This window comes from Penicillium angulare (assembly GCF_028827245.1).
Source record: "Penicillium angulare strain IBT 27051 chromosome Unknown utg000003l_segment0_segment0, whole genome shotgun sequence".
NCBI lineage: Eukaryota > Fungi > Ascomycota > Eurotiomycetes > Eurotiales > Aspergillaceae > Penicillium > Penicillium angulare.
This window is the reverse complement of record NW_026623162.1, coordinates 1,930,727-1,945,742: the sequence shown is the minus strand read 5'-3', so window position 1 is coordinate 1,945,742 and position 15,016 is coordinate 1,930,727. Positions and strand designations below refer to the sequence as shown.

The following is a 15,016-nucleotide window of genomic DNA, read 5'->3' as shown; positions in this document are numbered from 1 at the left end:
CACAACTCCAACAATGCTGGACTGGATGAAGGGGAATGAGGGCCCGGAGGCTGCAGGTAGGGTGAAAATGCAATCATATTCAATTATAAAAGGCTAACATGGGACATAGACACCACGAAGGTGTTGGAACCCCCCGAGACCCCAGCTGCCATGTTTGCGATGCGCGCCTTCAAAAGCGCTTTGTTCGGTACACCAGGGGCAGAAGACAACGACCAAACACCCCGTCCGGCGCAGCCAAAGGAATCAAATTACCAGCGTCGTAAAAGCGATACCACCACAAACCCCATCCCCATCCCCATCCCCGAGAAACTAGAACCCAAACCTGATCTCGACTCGGTACTCAATCCCTCTGGTTCCCCAACAAAGAGCATCCTCGTCACCCCGGGAACTATTTCAAATCGTCGCAAAACTGTCTCTTTCGGTGAAGGCGTAGTCGACAACGAAGGCAAACGCGACAGCCACTCGATCAAAGTGGTGAAGACACCCCCAAATCCGTCGGGCAATCTGAGTACACAGTGGATGTCCGGGTCTGCAGACGGCAAGCCGCGAAGCAAACTCACGCAGACATTATTAGATGCTCGTGACAATGCAACGAAGAATTCCGACTCAGACAAAACTACAGAGGCATCGTCTTCGTCCGGTGACAATTCTGTCGCGCGACCCCAAACAAAGACGGAAAACGAACCGGACGACATTACTCTCAATTTGGATGAACCCCGATCGGAATCAGGCAAATACTGGAAAACCGAGTTCGATAATTATCGCGTGCGCACAAATCGAGAGATAAAGAAGTTGATCCATTACCGAACTATCGCGAAGTCTTACGCCCGCAAGAAGGATTCCGAGGCCCTACGACTATCAGAGAAACTCAAGGAGGAGGAGGAAAAGGTCACTGAGATGGAACGGCAAGTATCGCGTCTTGCTTCTTCTATTGTGGGGCAAGGATCCACAGTCGACAAAGAGCAGTTGATTCAGGATTTGACAAGACAGACTGCCCTCGCCTTGCAATACAAACAGCAGGTTACTGCCTTGCGTTCCTCGCTTGAACAACAAGGCGTTGTAAGCGCCGAAGTCCCAAAGGACAGCGAGCCAGCCAAGTTCGATAAGCCTGAACAGCCTTCTCCAATGGAGCTGCACAGAACACAACAAGAGCTCAAAGAAGCGAACGCCAAAATCGATGGAATGAAGCGCCAGAATACGGATTTAAGTACACTCCAGAACCTCGCTGAGAGCTCAGAAAGGAAAGCTCAAGAGCTCGAGAAAGAAAACAACAGTCTTAAGCAAACTCTAGCTCGTGTGAAACTAGAAATGTCACGCTACGAAGGCCGGCGAAAGGAGAAGGAGAATAAGTTGAAACAAAGAGAAACCAAATTAGAAGCACGCATCCAGGAGTATCGTGAGCGTTTGAAAACCACCACTCAAGAGCACCGACAATCAGAAGATGCACTCCGAAAAGGATTCGATGATGAACGCCGCCGCATGCAAACCCAAATTGATCAATTAAAGACAAGGGTCTCGGCTGTCGAACGAGCACCTACCCTCCGACCCCAACAACGCCGTTCTCTCAGCCCACGCAAAGAATACACAGGGGTACATGTGCAGGATTTTGCAGGCCAAGATCACGACCATCCCGGAGCAGATGAAGAAGCCAACGAAGATATCGAGGGACCCCCTAGTCCTAGCCCCCGCTCCAAATCTAGAGAAGCGCGCCACACGCGCAATTCCACCACGAGCGCCCTTGATCTCAAACGCAAATCTAGGGATCTCCGAGACATCACCGCAGATGACGCTCAAGTCAAAGAATACCTGGCTGAGGTCCTTCATAGACCAACTCTCCGATCCCGTCATACAGACTTAGCTCCTGTCCCTCCTTCATCACCCCCTGACATTGAGGCGTTTAAATCCCTCGGTCGGGGCCATTCAAGATATCACCCTGCAGGCGACAATCAACGTACCTACCGCTCTCTATACCTTCGAGGCTCCGAGCTCACAGACACCGATGCAAATACACAGCCAGCACACGCGAATACCCATCGTCCCCTTACACATATCAAGTCTACTCTAGATACGCTCTCGGGTCAGACTACCTCCCGTGTTGGTAACTATGCAGGACATACGATCTCTGGGGGGGAAAGACCTGGAAAGAAGTATGGGCTTTTGGCCGATCTGAAAAGTGAACCGCTTTCTCCTGAACGAGTTGCTGCGGCCAAGTCACGACTCAGGCAGAAACGCGAAAGTCAGAGACTAAGGCCATCTGGGAAAGAAAATTTCTGAGGTTCGGAGAAGTGACTTGTGTTTGGATCTGATGACCGGTCGTCATTTTCTTTATTTTGTTTCCTACTGTGTTCCCGGGTGGAAATGTAAAGACAGTCAAGATTATTTTTTTTAGCATGGTGCTCCAAGGAAGATTGGTACTTATTCTCTTAGGATCAGTGAATGCAGAGTGAAATGAAGAATCCTAATACTATGCTCTGGTCCACTATTGTTCTAGTAATGTCCGCAATACCTCCGATGACACCCAGTATTGATGAAGGGGTCTGCGGTAATTCATGGGTTCAGACATCCAAACCGATATTATTAAAAGCTGCTACTACCGATTTTCCTACAAGTGGTTCGGAAAGAGACTCGCTTTTATGTACAATATTGGGATGGAACAGCTATGCTAATAGTAGATCATCCATAGTCTAAACTATTTAACATCATGGCCTCGTTTATTCAACCCTTTTGACCAGACCAAACGAGATGTATCATCTATGAATGTATTCAGCGATCCACCCAGGACCAAAATCCCAGTATATCGTTTCATCGTCAGCTTCTATTCTTCCTGCTACTCTTCCTTTATTTTTATTCCGCATTATATGGATCAAGATCAATACAGCAGCTTAGGCCTTGCCGTCAGAGAACGACACAACGGCCCACTTGCCACTCCATGCCCATTTACGAGCCTGGTCACCACCTCCACCTGGCAGCTGGCGGAGCCTCTCATCTTCGCCGGCTTGAAGGCCGACAACTGTGTCAGCCTTACAAGTGCGGAAAGCAAGAACGCGGATATCGGATTTGGGACCCATGGGCCCGATTGCTGTTGTGAAAGGGGTGGTGGTGTCCCATTGAGCCTTGCAAGAGTCAGCAGGGATATTCAACAACGTCAGGAATAAATTTATATGGGAGACTTACATCGTTGGTCAGCTTACGGTAGTTCAGATCACCCTTGAACAAGACAAGCTCGCTCTCCTTCAGATCTTCGAACAGTTCCGGAGCCAGGTGTGGCAGACGCCAGTAACAACCTTGGGTAGTCCAGAATGAATGAGGGCGCATAATCAGTCTGCCATCTTGGTGGAAGTTGCTCCATTGCTCAAACAAGAACTGGACATCAGAGACTTCACTGTCGGAAAGAGGAGGGAAGGTCTTGCCCGAATCATCGGGAGCAGTGTAGAAAGCTTGTGGGTCAACCATGCAGTTAAGCAGGTCGGAGAAGTCCTTGGGTGTGACATCAGACACAAACCAAGGCAAACGCTTAGGGTGAAGAACGATGGTAGTAGCCAGACCGGTAGAGAGCAGATATCCAGCCAAGATGAGATCGACAAACAACTCGAAGCCAGAATTATCAAGTACGATATCCACGCGGCGCTCACCATCCTTCTTGTCCTTCCGGGCCTTCTGCATAACAGCGAATGCAGCATCGAGATCATTGACAATAATGTTGCTCTGTGAAGCCTTACGGGCTTCCGAGCCTTGCAACTTCTGAATGTCTTCGTATGTGAGGGAGGTCAAGAGGGATAAATCTGTAGCGTTACCCCACAGGCAGATTTCGCACATCTCCGAGAAAAGTAGCTTCTCGGCTTGCTCGACTTCCTCGGGGCTCTTTCCATCTGCACCCTTTCCACTTCCTGCCTCTTTGGCGAGCTCGCGGTAACGAGCTGCAAGCTCTAGAACTGCGGGGCGGGATGATTTGAAGGTCGACATCTTTTGGCGTGCAAACACATCATATCCCTTCCAGTGCTTAGATAGTGCGAAGAAGGTCTCAATGCGACGATCTGTATTGTTTCATCATGTCAGAGCCATTGAGGCATTCCAATCCATTGTCATATCACATGGAAACATACAAAGGTAACACTCGGAGTAGAGCCATGGCACATCGTGCCAAACTGGGTTTCCTCGTTGCTCTAGCTCCTTGTTGTAGGGGGCAATATCTGGGTGGCCATCGTCCTCAAGTGGTCTATGAACAATCGTGTGGTGTCAGGAACCTGATATAGCTGCAAAATGACAATATAATATCGGTAGTTCCAGGGTTACTCACGTCAGAGGACGGTTGTGCTGCAGTTCATACTTCAATTTAGCAAGCTTCTCAATGATGCTCTTGCCCTCGTCTTCTTTTTCCTTGTTATTCACAGAAATCGAAGTGCGATGAAGATCATCGATAGCGCCAGTCTTAAACCGTCAGCACTTGAGTTTTTATAAGTATGATCTCCAGGGCTGAATGACTAACGATAATCACGGGCCATCTGTCATCGGCGGAGATCGAGGCAAAGCTCGACGGGTCCGAGGTGATGAATTGGGCTTTATCAAGTTAACACCATATCTCACTAGTAAAAATATCCCCTACTTACGTGTCTTCGGATCGAATTCCATCTTTTATGGTTGTTAAGTGGAGTTTGGACTGAAGTGGGGGGAGTGGGATTTTAGCTGCGTCACTTCGCGACGAGGACAGGGGAAATCGCGGGGCAGAAGAAGGCGGTGAACAATTACTAGTGGCGGTGTGAGGGGGAAAGAGGCCAAAGCTACAGTGTTTAATGGATTTCCAAGATGTCAATAAGCATCGCATAGTTACATTTGCGTATAGATCTCTAGCTTCTTTTTGGAAACAAAATAGCGTCACCGCTTGCAAATCAAAAACGTTCATCACATTTGCGATAAGATTGAGTTTTGAGCATACGCCTATATGATGTGTCAGTCCTGCCATTCCGTTCAAGTTGTAGATATACTCCGATGTCACGCCAGTGTAGTCATTACTTACCATAGGTTTGATATCAGGGTGAGGAACTGCATCAAACACCTCATATTGGAGCTTAAGTTCAGGTCCAAGATTGATATATGCGCCCTTGTTCTCTGTCGAGTCACAGTACTTCGGGGCGGAGAAGACGGTAATACACCGGCCGTCGTGTTCAACCTCGTAGCCCTCCATGCGAACCTCGTGCGACCGGATAATAGCTTCCAGACCATTGTTCTCACAGAACCGCTTAGTGATGTCGGGACCAAACTGGAGACCAACGCCACGTTTGCTTGGACCGCGTCCAGGCTGGGTCTGTGGGTCAGTCCATAGCATCTCCATCATCAGACCCTGTTGTCCTGGCTGCCGTTGGTTGTGACGGTTCAGTTTACGAATATCATCCAAGGTAATCTTATCATCGGAGAAGAGACCACCGTGCAAAACAAGATACTTCTGACCAATCAAAGTAGCCAGCGGCAAGGCAGAGAACGATTCGGAGAAGACCTTGAAGACCCGCTCATTATACTTCGCCTTACATTCGCCCTCGAATCCGTATACCTTGTTCATATCATCTGTTTCATGGTTTCCGCGGTTCAAGAAGAGTCCGTTCGGTCGGAGCCACTTGTATGCATAAAGCAGCAGAGCAATCTCACACGACCACGAACCACGATCGACAAAGTCACCATTGAAAAGATAAGCATGGGTATCAGAAGGCGCGCCGTTACGACGGAAGATCTCCAGCAGATCGAAATATTGGCCTGTGACGTCAGTCCGCATGTCCTTCAACGATATAGAGTTGATCGATTCCCATGTACATACCGTGAGTATCACCACAGACAGTCAACTTCTTGCCGGTCTCCACGCCGATCTCCACCATTGTCGGTTCGTTGTATACCAGATCCTTTACGGCCTTGATAATCTGGAAGACATACTTGCGGTGAATCCTCTTGCCGTCCTTAAATCGTTGAATCATATCGTCGATAAATTCCTGTGTCATCTCCTCGCCCAGGCGCACTCCATCATATCCATCCTCCACCTTAATAGCATCGATATCCAAACCCTCGAACGCAGATGGCGGGTCCGATACCTCAATGGCCTTCTCAAACTCGATGCGGCGCACCAGCTTCTCACATTCGGCCAACTTCAACTTCGCATTGTTGTTGTTAGGCTCGCGCTTGATGACTGCCTTGAAATCCTTCAAAGCCGCCTTGTAGCTCAAGATCGCAGTGTTGGCAAGGGCACGCCTCCAGTAAGCCTATACCAAGGTCACCGTTAGCCGCTCTATATTTCGCCATCTATCATCTACATATGCTCGCGGCAGTCTGCATCCTGCTGTGTCTCTTCGAGGGGAGGTAATAGTCCTAACAGTGACTAACCTTGACGTAGTCCGGGTCCAATTCCAAAGCCGCGGTGGCATCAGCTAGGGCGTAGCCAAAGGCCTCGAGTTTGATCTGGGCCTATTTAAAACAAAATTATGCCACATGTTAGCGAAACTAAATCCTTGTGTGTCTAGGGATGACCATTATTGCAACAGGGACGGAAGGCCGACGCACCTGAGCCCGGTTACAGAAGAAAGAGGGCTCTTTATCATATTTTTCGATTGCTTGGGTATAAAAGTCTATCGCGGTCGGCCAGTCATGTTGGGCAAACGCCTTGTTACCCTGCGTCTTAAGCGCGGTGGCAGCCTCTTGGTCCGAAGCCATGGGGCGGAATAGTAGAGGGGCACGAGACAGCGTCGATCGGGGAACGGGTTCTAGTGCGGAGGGGAGGGCGCGAGAGAACCGAGAGCGAAATGAAAAGGAAAGAATAAAAGGGCTATTATTCTAAAAACCAAGACAAAGTACCTATAATCCAAAAAGATGGGGAGTTAAAAGGAAAAGAAGGAAGAAAGAATCCCAAAAAAAAAGTGAAGCGGAGAAGACTGTGGTTCCTGGTGGTTCTCTCTCTATCTTTTTTCTCCGATGGCAATATGAAGAGAAGGCTTGGCACGCTTTCCACCTTGTCACTTCCTTCCCTTCCCTCCTCTCCTCATATACTCCTCCAACGACCATGTCCTTCTACGCCACTCCACACCAGCAGCGCCATCTGCGCGCATGCATGGTCTGCTCCATCGTTCAGTCTTATTCAGTGAGATGCCCTTAAATCATCTGCTCACCGACACCCCAGCATCATTAAAGCTAACAATGCAACTCCCAACCCCCAGAAATTCCAAAAAGATGGCTGTCCCAACTGCGAAACTAGCCTCGAACTCCGCGGAAGCGCCGATGCGATCGCAGAATGCACATCCCAGGTCTTTGAAGGCTTAATCGCCATTCGCGATCCGACTGTCAGCTGGGTGGCACGCTGGCAGCGTTTGGATAACTATGTGCCGGGAACATATGCGACAAAGGTGTCGGGCACTGTGGGTTTCTATCCGGACACCGCAATTCATCAGTCTATTGTTTAATTGGACTGGCTAACAACTATTCTTTTCTGGCAGCTCCCGGACGACATGATTGGCAGATTGGAGGACTCAGGCGTAAGATATGTTCCGTATGTTCAATGTCGTCCCTTCTTTTCCATTCCTTTCCAATGCTGGTACACTCTTCAGCTTCTGGTCTCATTTGTTTTATCTTAATATCAAGTACTGATCTGTTTTCTTTCAAGGCGCGACGGAAGTACCGGCGAAGAGGATGCGTAGACCTCGAGCGACATCTCTGCACATCTCCAACAATCCTTCTAAGTACAAATACTGTTCATCAGTCGCCCAAAGTCTTTCGTTGCATATGGAATCTCTATACCCGCCTTTGTAACTGATGAGCCAGGTGACCTGCACCGTGATCTTTTTTTTGCTGTTTTCTCTCGGAGTTTGGGTCGGAAGCATTGCTATCTTCTTTTGTGGGCATCGGGTTATAGGACATGCTAGCAGGAGTTTCAAATGATTTACATGGAAGTTTTTTTCAAAGTCATTGGTATAAAATCGTCGTTTTTGGTGGACATTAGCAAAATGTCTATATGTACATGGTCCAGCTCAAGATGGCATCAATCGTAGCAAGATATAACCGAATCATGAATGAAAGGACATAAAAGAAATAAAAGGAAATCCGCTAAACAAATTCAACTGGGAAAAGAAAACGGGAAAGAGAAGGAAAGGAAAGGCTAATTCAACGTGGTCCAACTTCTGAGCTTAAATGGACTTGATGAGCTGCTCAAGGCGCTCCAGAAGGATATCAGCGTGGTGCTTCTGGAAGACCAGCATGGGACGCAGGCGAATAGCCTGAGCACCGCTGCCACCAATGTTGATACCGAAAGACTTGGCCTTGGCCACAATCTCATCACGCTTGGGGGTATCCCAGGCAAGGAAGGTACCCTGGCCCTTACCACGAAGGTTCTGGAAGTGCTGGGGGTACTTCTCAGCGAGACGCTCGATGCCAGAGTACAGGTATTCACCAGTGATACGGGTGTTTTCGACGAGGCCGAGACGCTCAACCTCCTCAATGATACCACGGAAGATCAGAGCGCGGGCTGGGTCACCCATCCAGGTGTTGAACTGGCGGTAAGGCTTGTTGGGACGCAGAGCAGGGTTGCCGAAGTAGTAACCGGCAGTCTGGGCCTTCTTGGAGAAGGTGACCATGTCGGGAGGAGAGTCCAGGTTCCAGTGGTCGTGGGCCCAGAACTTACCAGTGGCACCGACACCAGTCTGCACCTCGTCGACGATGAAGAGGACGTTGGTGCGCTTGGTGATATCACGCAGGCCCTGGAAGAAGGCGGGGGAGGCGTGGTTGTCACCACCCTCAGACTGGATGGGCTCGACCATGACAGCGGCAACGGGGTTGTGGAACTCCTTGATCAGGCGCTCAACCTCCTGCAGGCAGCGCTGCTCCTCCTGGGCGTTCTCCTGAATGTGCTCCTCCAGAGGGTACTTCAGCTGGGGGAAAGAAGCCTGCGGCCAGTCGAAGGCAGGGATGTCCAGCTTGTGGATGGCCTTGCTGCGGGTGGTGGAGAGGGATCCAAACAGACGACCGTGGAAGGCAGACTTGAAAGACAGGATGGAGAGCTGGGGAGAACCGGGGCCTTGGTTGTTCATGGTGGACACAAGCTCCTCCTCGGTAAACTCAACGTCGGGGCCACCACGCTGCAGCTGGCGGTAGTACATGAAAGCAGCCTTGTAAGCAGTCTCGTTGGCATCGGAACCAGCCATAGCAGTGAAAACCTGGTTCAGTCCCTTGGGCGCAGCGCGGAGGGCACCAGTCTTCAGGATGTTAGCCCAGTCAGCGGAAGGGAAGTTACCCAGAGCAGGACGGTTGATCAAAGCATTGGTCATCTCCTGGGACTGGGTAGTCTCCTTCAGGTGGGGGTTGTTGTATCCAACGGGGATAGAGGCGATCTGAGCATAACTAATATAGCTGTGAGCGATTGTTGTCTTATCGGACTGATATCCAGTGATTTGCCACTTACACATCAAGTAGCTTGTTGCCATCGAGGTCGGCAATGTAGTTACCAACAGACTGGTTGTAATCAGTGAGCATGTTCAAGCTGCGCACATCGAAGACCTCATCTAGCTCAGCGGCAGCGGCCTTGTTCTTGGGGCCGGGGATAGGAGTCGAGAGCGAGGGGCCAGTAGGCTCGTTGGGGAAGTAAGGCTTCTCGGCCGCGCGAAGGCGAGCGGTGGTGGAGAGAGCACGAGCAGCAGGCACACGAGCCGCCAAGCGCATCTTAGCGCTGTAACGAAGAGCAGAGGCCATTGTGTATTATTTTTTTGCAGGAGTCAATATGTGAGAGAAAATGAGAGAGTTGGGGTCAATTGACTCTCGTGCGGGGAAGAAGGGAACACTCTGAACAATTGTATCCGGTACAATTGAGAGTAAGTGATGTGAAGAGAAGCCCAGGTTCCAGTGACACAGAAAAGAAGATAATAGTAGAAGAGAAACACAAGGATCGCGGGGCAGCCGGATTTATATCAAGAGAAGCTGTTATCGGTCGTGACCTGGAGCTGCTTGGAGCTGCTTGTTCCCCCGCGTTGATACGATTGGATCTCGGTGGCGTGGACCAATCAGACGGAGCGGCTGGGTGTCGAAACGCCGAGCAATGTAATCCCGGTTTTCGACAAATCGAGAAAGTCTACGCAGGTGGATGTACCTGGTGGATGTTTTTGGGCAATTCGATGTGGTAACGAGTTTGCCTCTGCCCTCCACTCAAGGTTTCTATTTTCAATTGCCTACCTGCCGTAAAAAATTTCCTTTGTGGGGAATGAAGAATATCATAGAGACCAGTCTGTCACCAAAAATCAAAATCAATGATGCCGGATCCTGGCCTTATCAGCACCGATAAGCTTATGTGTAGTCTTATCGGCTTATCGGCTATCGGCATTACTCGACTGGATAATCGATCGCGTTTGAATGAAAGAGCGGACAAGTACAGTATATTTCTAGTTATCAAATTACTAGTTCTCATACTAGGCCATCTATATCCTTGAGAATATTTTATCCTTCAACGTGAGAATGATCAATGCGCCCGTGGATTCCCCGCATGGATGGATATATATAGCCCTGGGGAACGCTATGGACTACTAGACCCAGAGGTCGATTATATCATCTAAAATCATCCCAAACCTGAGCGATTCCCTCCTAACTAGCGGTGAAACTCCATCCATGTCCGTTTTTTACCTGGCCTTCCAATTTGAGATAACTAGCGGTCCAGACTCCGCAACTCCCCAGCCTCAATCTGGTCCCATGACCTTTGGGACGAATGGATGTATCGGAATCTCATTCCTAATTGGAAACAGGCCCGAGTACCGTCCACGTCCAAGTGGGTCCGCCTAACTCTGAACCCACAAACTAATCGTTTTTTGTTCATGAAGCCACAAATTGAGCTGCCATATATCAATTGGGCTTGTGGTTTAGTGGTATAATACTCCCTTAGCATGGGAGTGGTCCGGGGTTCGATTCCCCGCGAGTCCATCTTTTTGCTTCCCTCTCCTTTGAGACGGAGTGATTTTTGATTTTTGATCCTAATTCAGAAAGGTTCGAATCGGAGTCTGGAAACTGGTCTTAATTTTTTTTTAAGGAGTCTCAGTAGCTGTCATATGTAGAGAATCCTCAAAGTATATGATAAATTTAGTCAGTCAAGAGACTGCTCAGGAAGTTTCAGGAATATAAGAAGGGTTGGAACCAAGGCGACGACAGATATTACTATGTGGAAGTTAGCTGAAAGCAGTCACAGGCTTAGGAACGTCCTTCATTACTAGGGATTATTCGAGAAGCCTGCAAGAAACAATGTCTTACAATCGACTGAATGGGCTCAGACAAGGTAGAACCAAATCGAAGATCATTCGATATTTCCCCGATAAGCTGTCAGTAGTGGCAATGTTAGCTGTGCCCAGCTCAATAGCACAAACAGACCATCAAAGCAAACCTCAGATTTACCGCCACTTAGGGGAATATCGTGGAACAGGTATTTTGCAAAAAGCCCCTGACTCGCTGCAGATGTCACACAAACGCCCAATGCCAATCCCAGCTGCTGTCAGAGATAATAGTTTGACATAGCAGTGGCTGTCATATCCCTTGAGATTGATACTGACAGTCCTGTGAAAGTACATACGAGAGTAGCGCCCACTCCCACTCCCACTCCCAAGAAAATGTAGCATATCATCTCCCAACATAGTGGTCGATGTGACCATCTTGTGGCCATCAATATGTTGCTGGCTATCACGAGCATGCAGCCAGCACTTAGCAATTGCTTGTATTTCCCGGTCCTGGTGGTGATTTAGTTCACCTGGGTCATCTCGTATTGCGTAGCGAAGGAATACATACCTCTGCACGATCCTGCTGCCCACTGTTCCGCCAACAACATTCCCAAATACCACTGGCATTATAGTTGCAGAAGCACCGCTATTGCCGAATTTTTCTGTCCGGATCCACTATTCCGTGATATGACTACAGATCTGTGTGGTATTGATCAGTCAAAGTGAGATAATCGAGGTAGAATTGACCTACGCCTCCATAGCTGAAGAAAAGAAATACTTGGGTAAGATAAATTGCACCGATTCCGTTTGTCTTAAGCAACTCTAGCGGAACCAACGGGGCATTTGTCCAGCGTCGTTCGTTGATCCCATAAAGCAAGACGCTGGCGAAGAATAGCGTCGCTAGCATTGACAACCATATTGTTGATTGAGATGTGATTTCACCAGTGAATTGACAAATAGTCATCAGTGAAATGACAGAGAGGCCGAGAAAAAAGATTCCTCGTTTGTTAAGATCGGTCCGATCAGACATTTGTACCTCATCCTCAGATTCGGACTTCTTCTTAGGCGCTTTCAGTTGCAAAGAAGCCATGGTTAAACAAGTGAGAGTCAACGGAACCTGAAGGAGATAGACCCATCTCCAGCCAACCCATGAAGTCAAAGCACCGCCCAATGGGGCACTAACAGGAACTGAGACAGTCATCACGATCGTGATATATGCGCGTAACCCTGTAGCTTCTCTTGGGGGCACCATATCTACAGTTTCATCATTAATTAACTCAGACACCTATGTTGGTTGACACTCTTCTCCAAGGTTGTATTTGAATGCACGAACCATTGATTATAACAACAAGTAAATCCGTCATCCCCGAGCCACCAGCACCAGAGAGCAGCCTTCCAATAATCGCAGTCCACAGTGAGCTTGCAGTCCCACTTGAGAAAAGTAAGTTTCCCTCGCGACCTATAGATTTCACTCGATTTTCAACTTACGACAAAGCACACCCAATTGTAAATAGTAAATAAGCGGCTTGGATTGGTCGCTTGTAGCCATGGACATCACAGATTCGGCCATACTGCCAATGTCAAACCAAAGAACGCGAACGAATTATTATGGATGGGGATCTCACGAGGGGCAACGAAACGGCAAATCCTAGATTATAGGCCGCGACCAGCCAGGACCCCATGGAGCCATTACCGAAGTCAGACCCGATCGTCCCGTACGTAGTGAAAACAAATGTATCGTCCACGAAGGCAAGGAATATACCTATGAAGGTAGATTAAATTGAGTTTCAAAGCACCCGAGGGTACTTTCCCAAAGGACTAGATGACTTGCCTATTAATGCAGTGAAAAAGAACTTGTAATCCATTTCTGGTTTCTGGACCTCATTCGAGGACGTTCCATTTTTCTGACCAGCGTCATTTTGGCTGATAAGGGGTGAAATTTCTGATATCTGGTTGTAAAATTATTGACGGTCGCGAAGATCATCTGATGGCGACTCATTGCCATACTTGCTTAACCTGAATGATCGACTACTCTCAACAGACGTGCTCACCAAAGGCCATTCTTTCACTTCAGCGTTATTAGGAGAGACAGCTCGGCTTTCCGTTTCAACAGTTATATCATCGTGCTCAGATCGAGTCTCAGACCAAGTTGCCATCTCAACAGTGCGCATAATTTCGCACCGATCATTTTCGTGACTTTCTTGGTAAGGGTTGGCGTTGATAGCCATATGGGAGGCTCGAGAGTGACTAGCTGAAGACCAGAGCTTATTAGAACGACTTTGGCGACTGCTGGAGGCTCTCATACTCTTGGATGGGAGGGCGCCAGGAAGGAAGGTTGCGACGAGGGGCCGAAGAGCTGGAGCTGAAGAGCAGATCTGAGAAAACAAAGGGGATTAGACGACTGATGCGTAACATATCTGGATCAGGTTGACTATGAAGACGTACCAGGCCGAGATTAATTTCCACGCTAGCAGCGATGAGAACCGGCCACCCTTCCCAGGTTTGATCGTATGTGGTGAGCTGGCTCTTCCAAGCGTATACCGTACGGACAGAGCCCGCAACGTTGACGACGATACCTAGGGCAAAGATGGATATGACGGCTAGTCGTTGACGAGTGGGAAGATTGAGGCTCCAGATGAGGGGCATGGGGAGAATGGTAACTAAGAAATCGGTAAAGATGTTGATCACACTACCCGCGAAGACAATATCTCCGTCTCTCAGGCATGAATGCGGATACTGAGGATCAACTTCCCAGAATGCTTTGGTGGGTCTGAAATAGGGATCAGCAGTTGAATTGATGTAATGAATAGGAAATCAGAAGGCAGAGGCAGAGATAAGCTAGACTCACGAGCACTGGAAGGTGGTAATAAAGGTGAACAAAAGTGCATCGATGGTAACGAAAATCATTGAACCAATAAAAGCCCAGTTCCAGACTGTGAAGAGGCCCTTTCCCACTCCTAGAAGCCGTCGACAGAACCATAATATTGAGATCTTGGTAAAGGTGGAAGCCCAAGAAAACATAATCTGAAATGCAAGGAACAACCTTTCGACAGTAGGGAACCAATCGATTGGCACATCCCACATATGTCGATTATAGGCCCATTGCTCAGTAGCAACGGATGTTATGACCACCATGGCGATAGAAAAGACAAGACTAATGACGATCAAGATATCGTCAGTACCAGCGGTCATGGTGATGAATATCCGAGTATATAGACGAAGAAGAGTGATCACAAATGCGATACTGATACAAATAATGTTCACAACCAAGACCCCATTCCCGCGAGTCACTGGGTCAACATAATTAGGAGTTGGCCAAGTCGCTATAACAGCAGCTGGGGGGAGTTGCATGATGGGCGGAGCATAAGAAGGATGTGGGAAGGCTGAAAGAGTGAATATTCTCGAATATTAAGCATAAAATTTCCAATCTGATGCCAATATAATACTAGCAGTGACAAAGGAGACCAGCCGTTCCTTATTGGATATTCATGAAAGAGCTGATATCAAAGAGCGAAGTGAGAGCCGCATGCAGACCCTGGAAATTATGAAGGAAGAAGAAGAGGAAGTGAAGATAAAAGAAAATGTCTCGAAAAAAGAAAGCTCCCATAACACACCGCGAAATACCTGGGGAATGGGTTTTTTATCTATCCAAGCATAAATGGTGCAGATAGAAGGACCCACAAGAGTTTATCATATTCGTGGGATCGACCAAAACAAAGAAAAGAAGACGAAATTTAAACCGTCGAGGGCCAACGAGAAACTTCGTTTTTAGACTCTGCAGTGGATAAGTCAGTGCAGTCGATCAA

General features: G+C 48.4%; 7 protein-coding genes across 7 annotated transcripts; 2 read left to right on the top strand and 5 right to left on the bottom strand.

The window, feature by feature from the left end:
* Window positions 1–13: 13 nt before the first annotated feature.
* N7478_002889 (uncharacterized protein) lies at window positions 14–2,274 on the top strand (the record flags this gene model as incomplete). The annotated part of the gene is made up of 2 exons (XM_056919103.1): window positions 14–56; window positions 110–2,274. The coding sequence occupies 2 exons, from the start codon at window positions 14–16 to the stop codon at window positions 2,272–2,274; spliced, it is 2,208 nt and encodes a 735-aa protein (XP_056782261.1).
* Window positions 2,275–2,882: 608 nt separating this feature from the next.
* N7478_002888 (damage-control phosphatase ARMT1 family protein) lies at window positions 2,883–4,629 on the bottom strand (the record flags this gene model as incomplete). Its single annotated transcript, XM_056919102.1, has 5 exons — window positions 2,883–3,113; window positions 3,175–4,034; window positions 4,104–4,216; window positions 4,298–4,367; window positions 4,608–4,629. The coding sequence occupies 5 exons, from the start codon at window positions 4,627–4,629 to the stop codon at window positions 2,883–2,885; spliced, it is 1,296 nt and encodes a 431-aa protein (XP_056782260.1).
* Window positions 4,630–4,899: 270 nt separating this feature from the next.
* ppt1 (protein serine/threonine phosphatase PPT1) lies at window positions 4,900–6,690 on the bottom strand (the record flags this gene model as incomplete). The annotated part of the gene is made up of 5 exons (XM_056919101.1): window positions 4,900–4,935; window positions 5,015–5,745; window positions 5,807–6,242; window positions 6,364–6,444; window positions 6,541–6,690. The coding sequence occupies 5 exons, from the start codon at window positions 6,688–6,690 to the stop codon at window positions 4,900–4,902; spliced, it is 1,434 nt and encodes a 477-aa protein (XP_056782259.1).
* A 346-nt stretch (window positions 6,691–7,036) lies between these two features.
* spt4 (transcription elongation factor SPT4) lies at window positions 7,037–7,667 on the top strand (the record flags this gene model as incomplete). Its single annotated transcript, XM_056919100.1, has 4 exons — window positions 7,037–7,114; window positions 7,191–7,388; window positions 7,467–7,519; window positions 7,634–7,667. 4 exons carry the CDS (start codon window positions 7,037–7,039, stop codon window positions 7,665–7,667), a joined length of 363 nt encoding a protein of 120 aa, XP_056782258.1.
* A 486-nt stretch (window positions 7,668–8,153) lies between these two features.
* Window positions 8,154–9,711, bottom strand: gatA (4-aminobutyrate transaminase gatA; the record flags this gene model as incomplete). Its single annotated transcript, XM_056919099.1, has 2 exons — window positions 8,154–9,363; window positions 9,425–9,711. The coding sequence occupies 2 exons, from the start codon at window positions 9,709–9,711 to the stop codon at window positions 8,154–8,156; spliced, it is 1,497 nt and encodes a 498-aa protein (XP_056782257.1).
* A 2,190-nt stretch (window positions 9,712–11,901) lies between these two features.
* On the bottom strand, window positions 11,902–12,411 carry N7478_002884 (uncharacterized protein; the record flags this gene model as incomplete). The annotated part of the gene is made up of 1 exon (XM_056919098.1): window positions 11,902–12,411. The coding sequence occupies one exon, from the start codon at window positions 12,409–12,411 to the stop codon at window positions 11,902–11,904; it is 510 nt and encodes a 169-aa protein (XP_056782256.1).
* A 760-nt stretch (window positions 12,412–13,171) lies between these two features.
* N7478_002883 (uncharacterized protein) lies at window positions 13,172–14,561 on the bottom strand (the record flags this gene model as incomplete). The annotated part of the gene is made up of 3 exons (XM_056919097.1): window positions 13,172–13,585; window positions 13,656–13,980; window positions 14,059–14,561. The coding sequence occupies 3 exons, from the start codon at window positions 14,559–14,561 to the stop codon at window positions 13,172–13,174; spliced, it is 1,242 nt and encodes a 413-aa protein (XP_056782255.1).
* Between the last annotated feature and the right edge of the window lie 455 nt (window positions 14,562–15,016).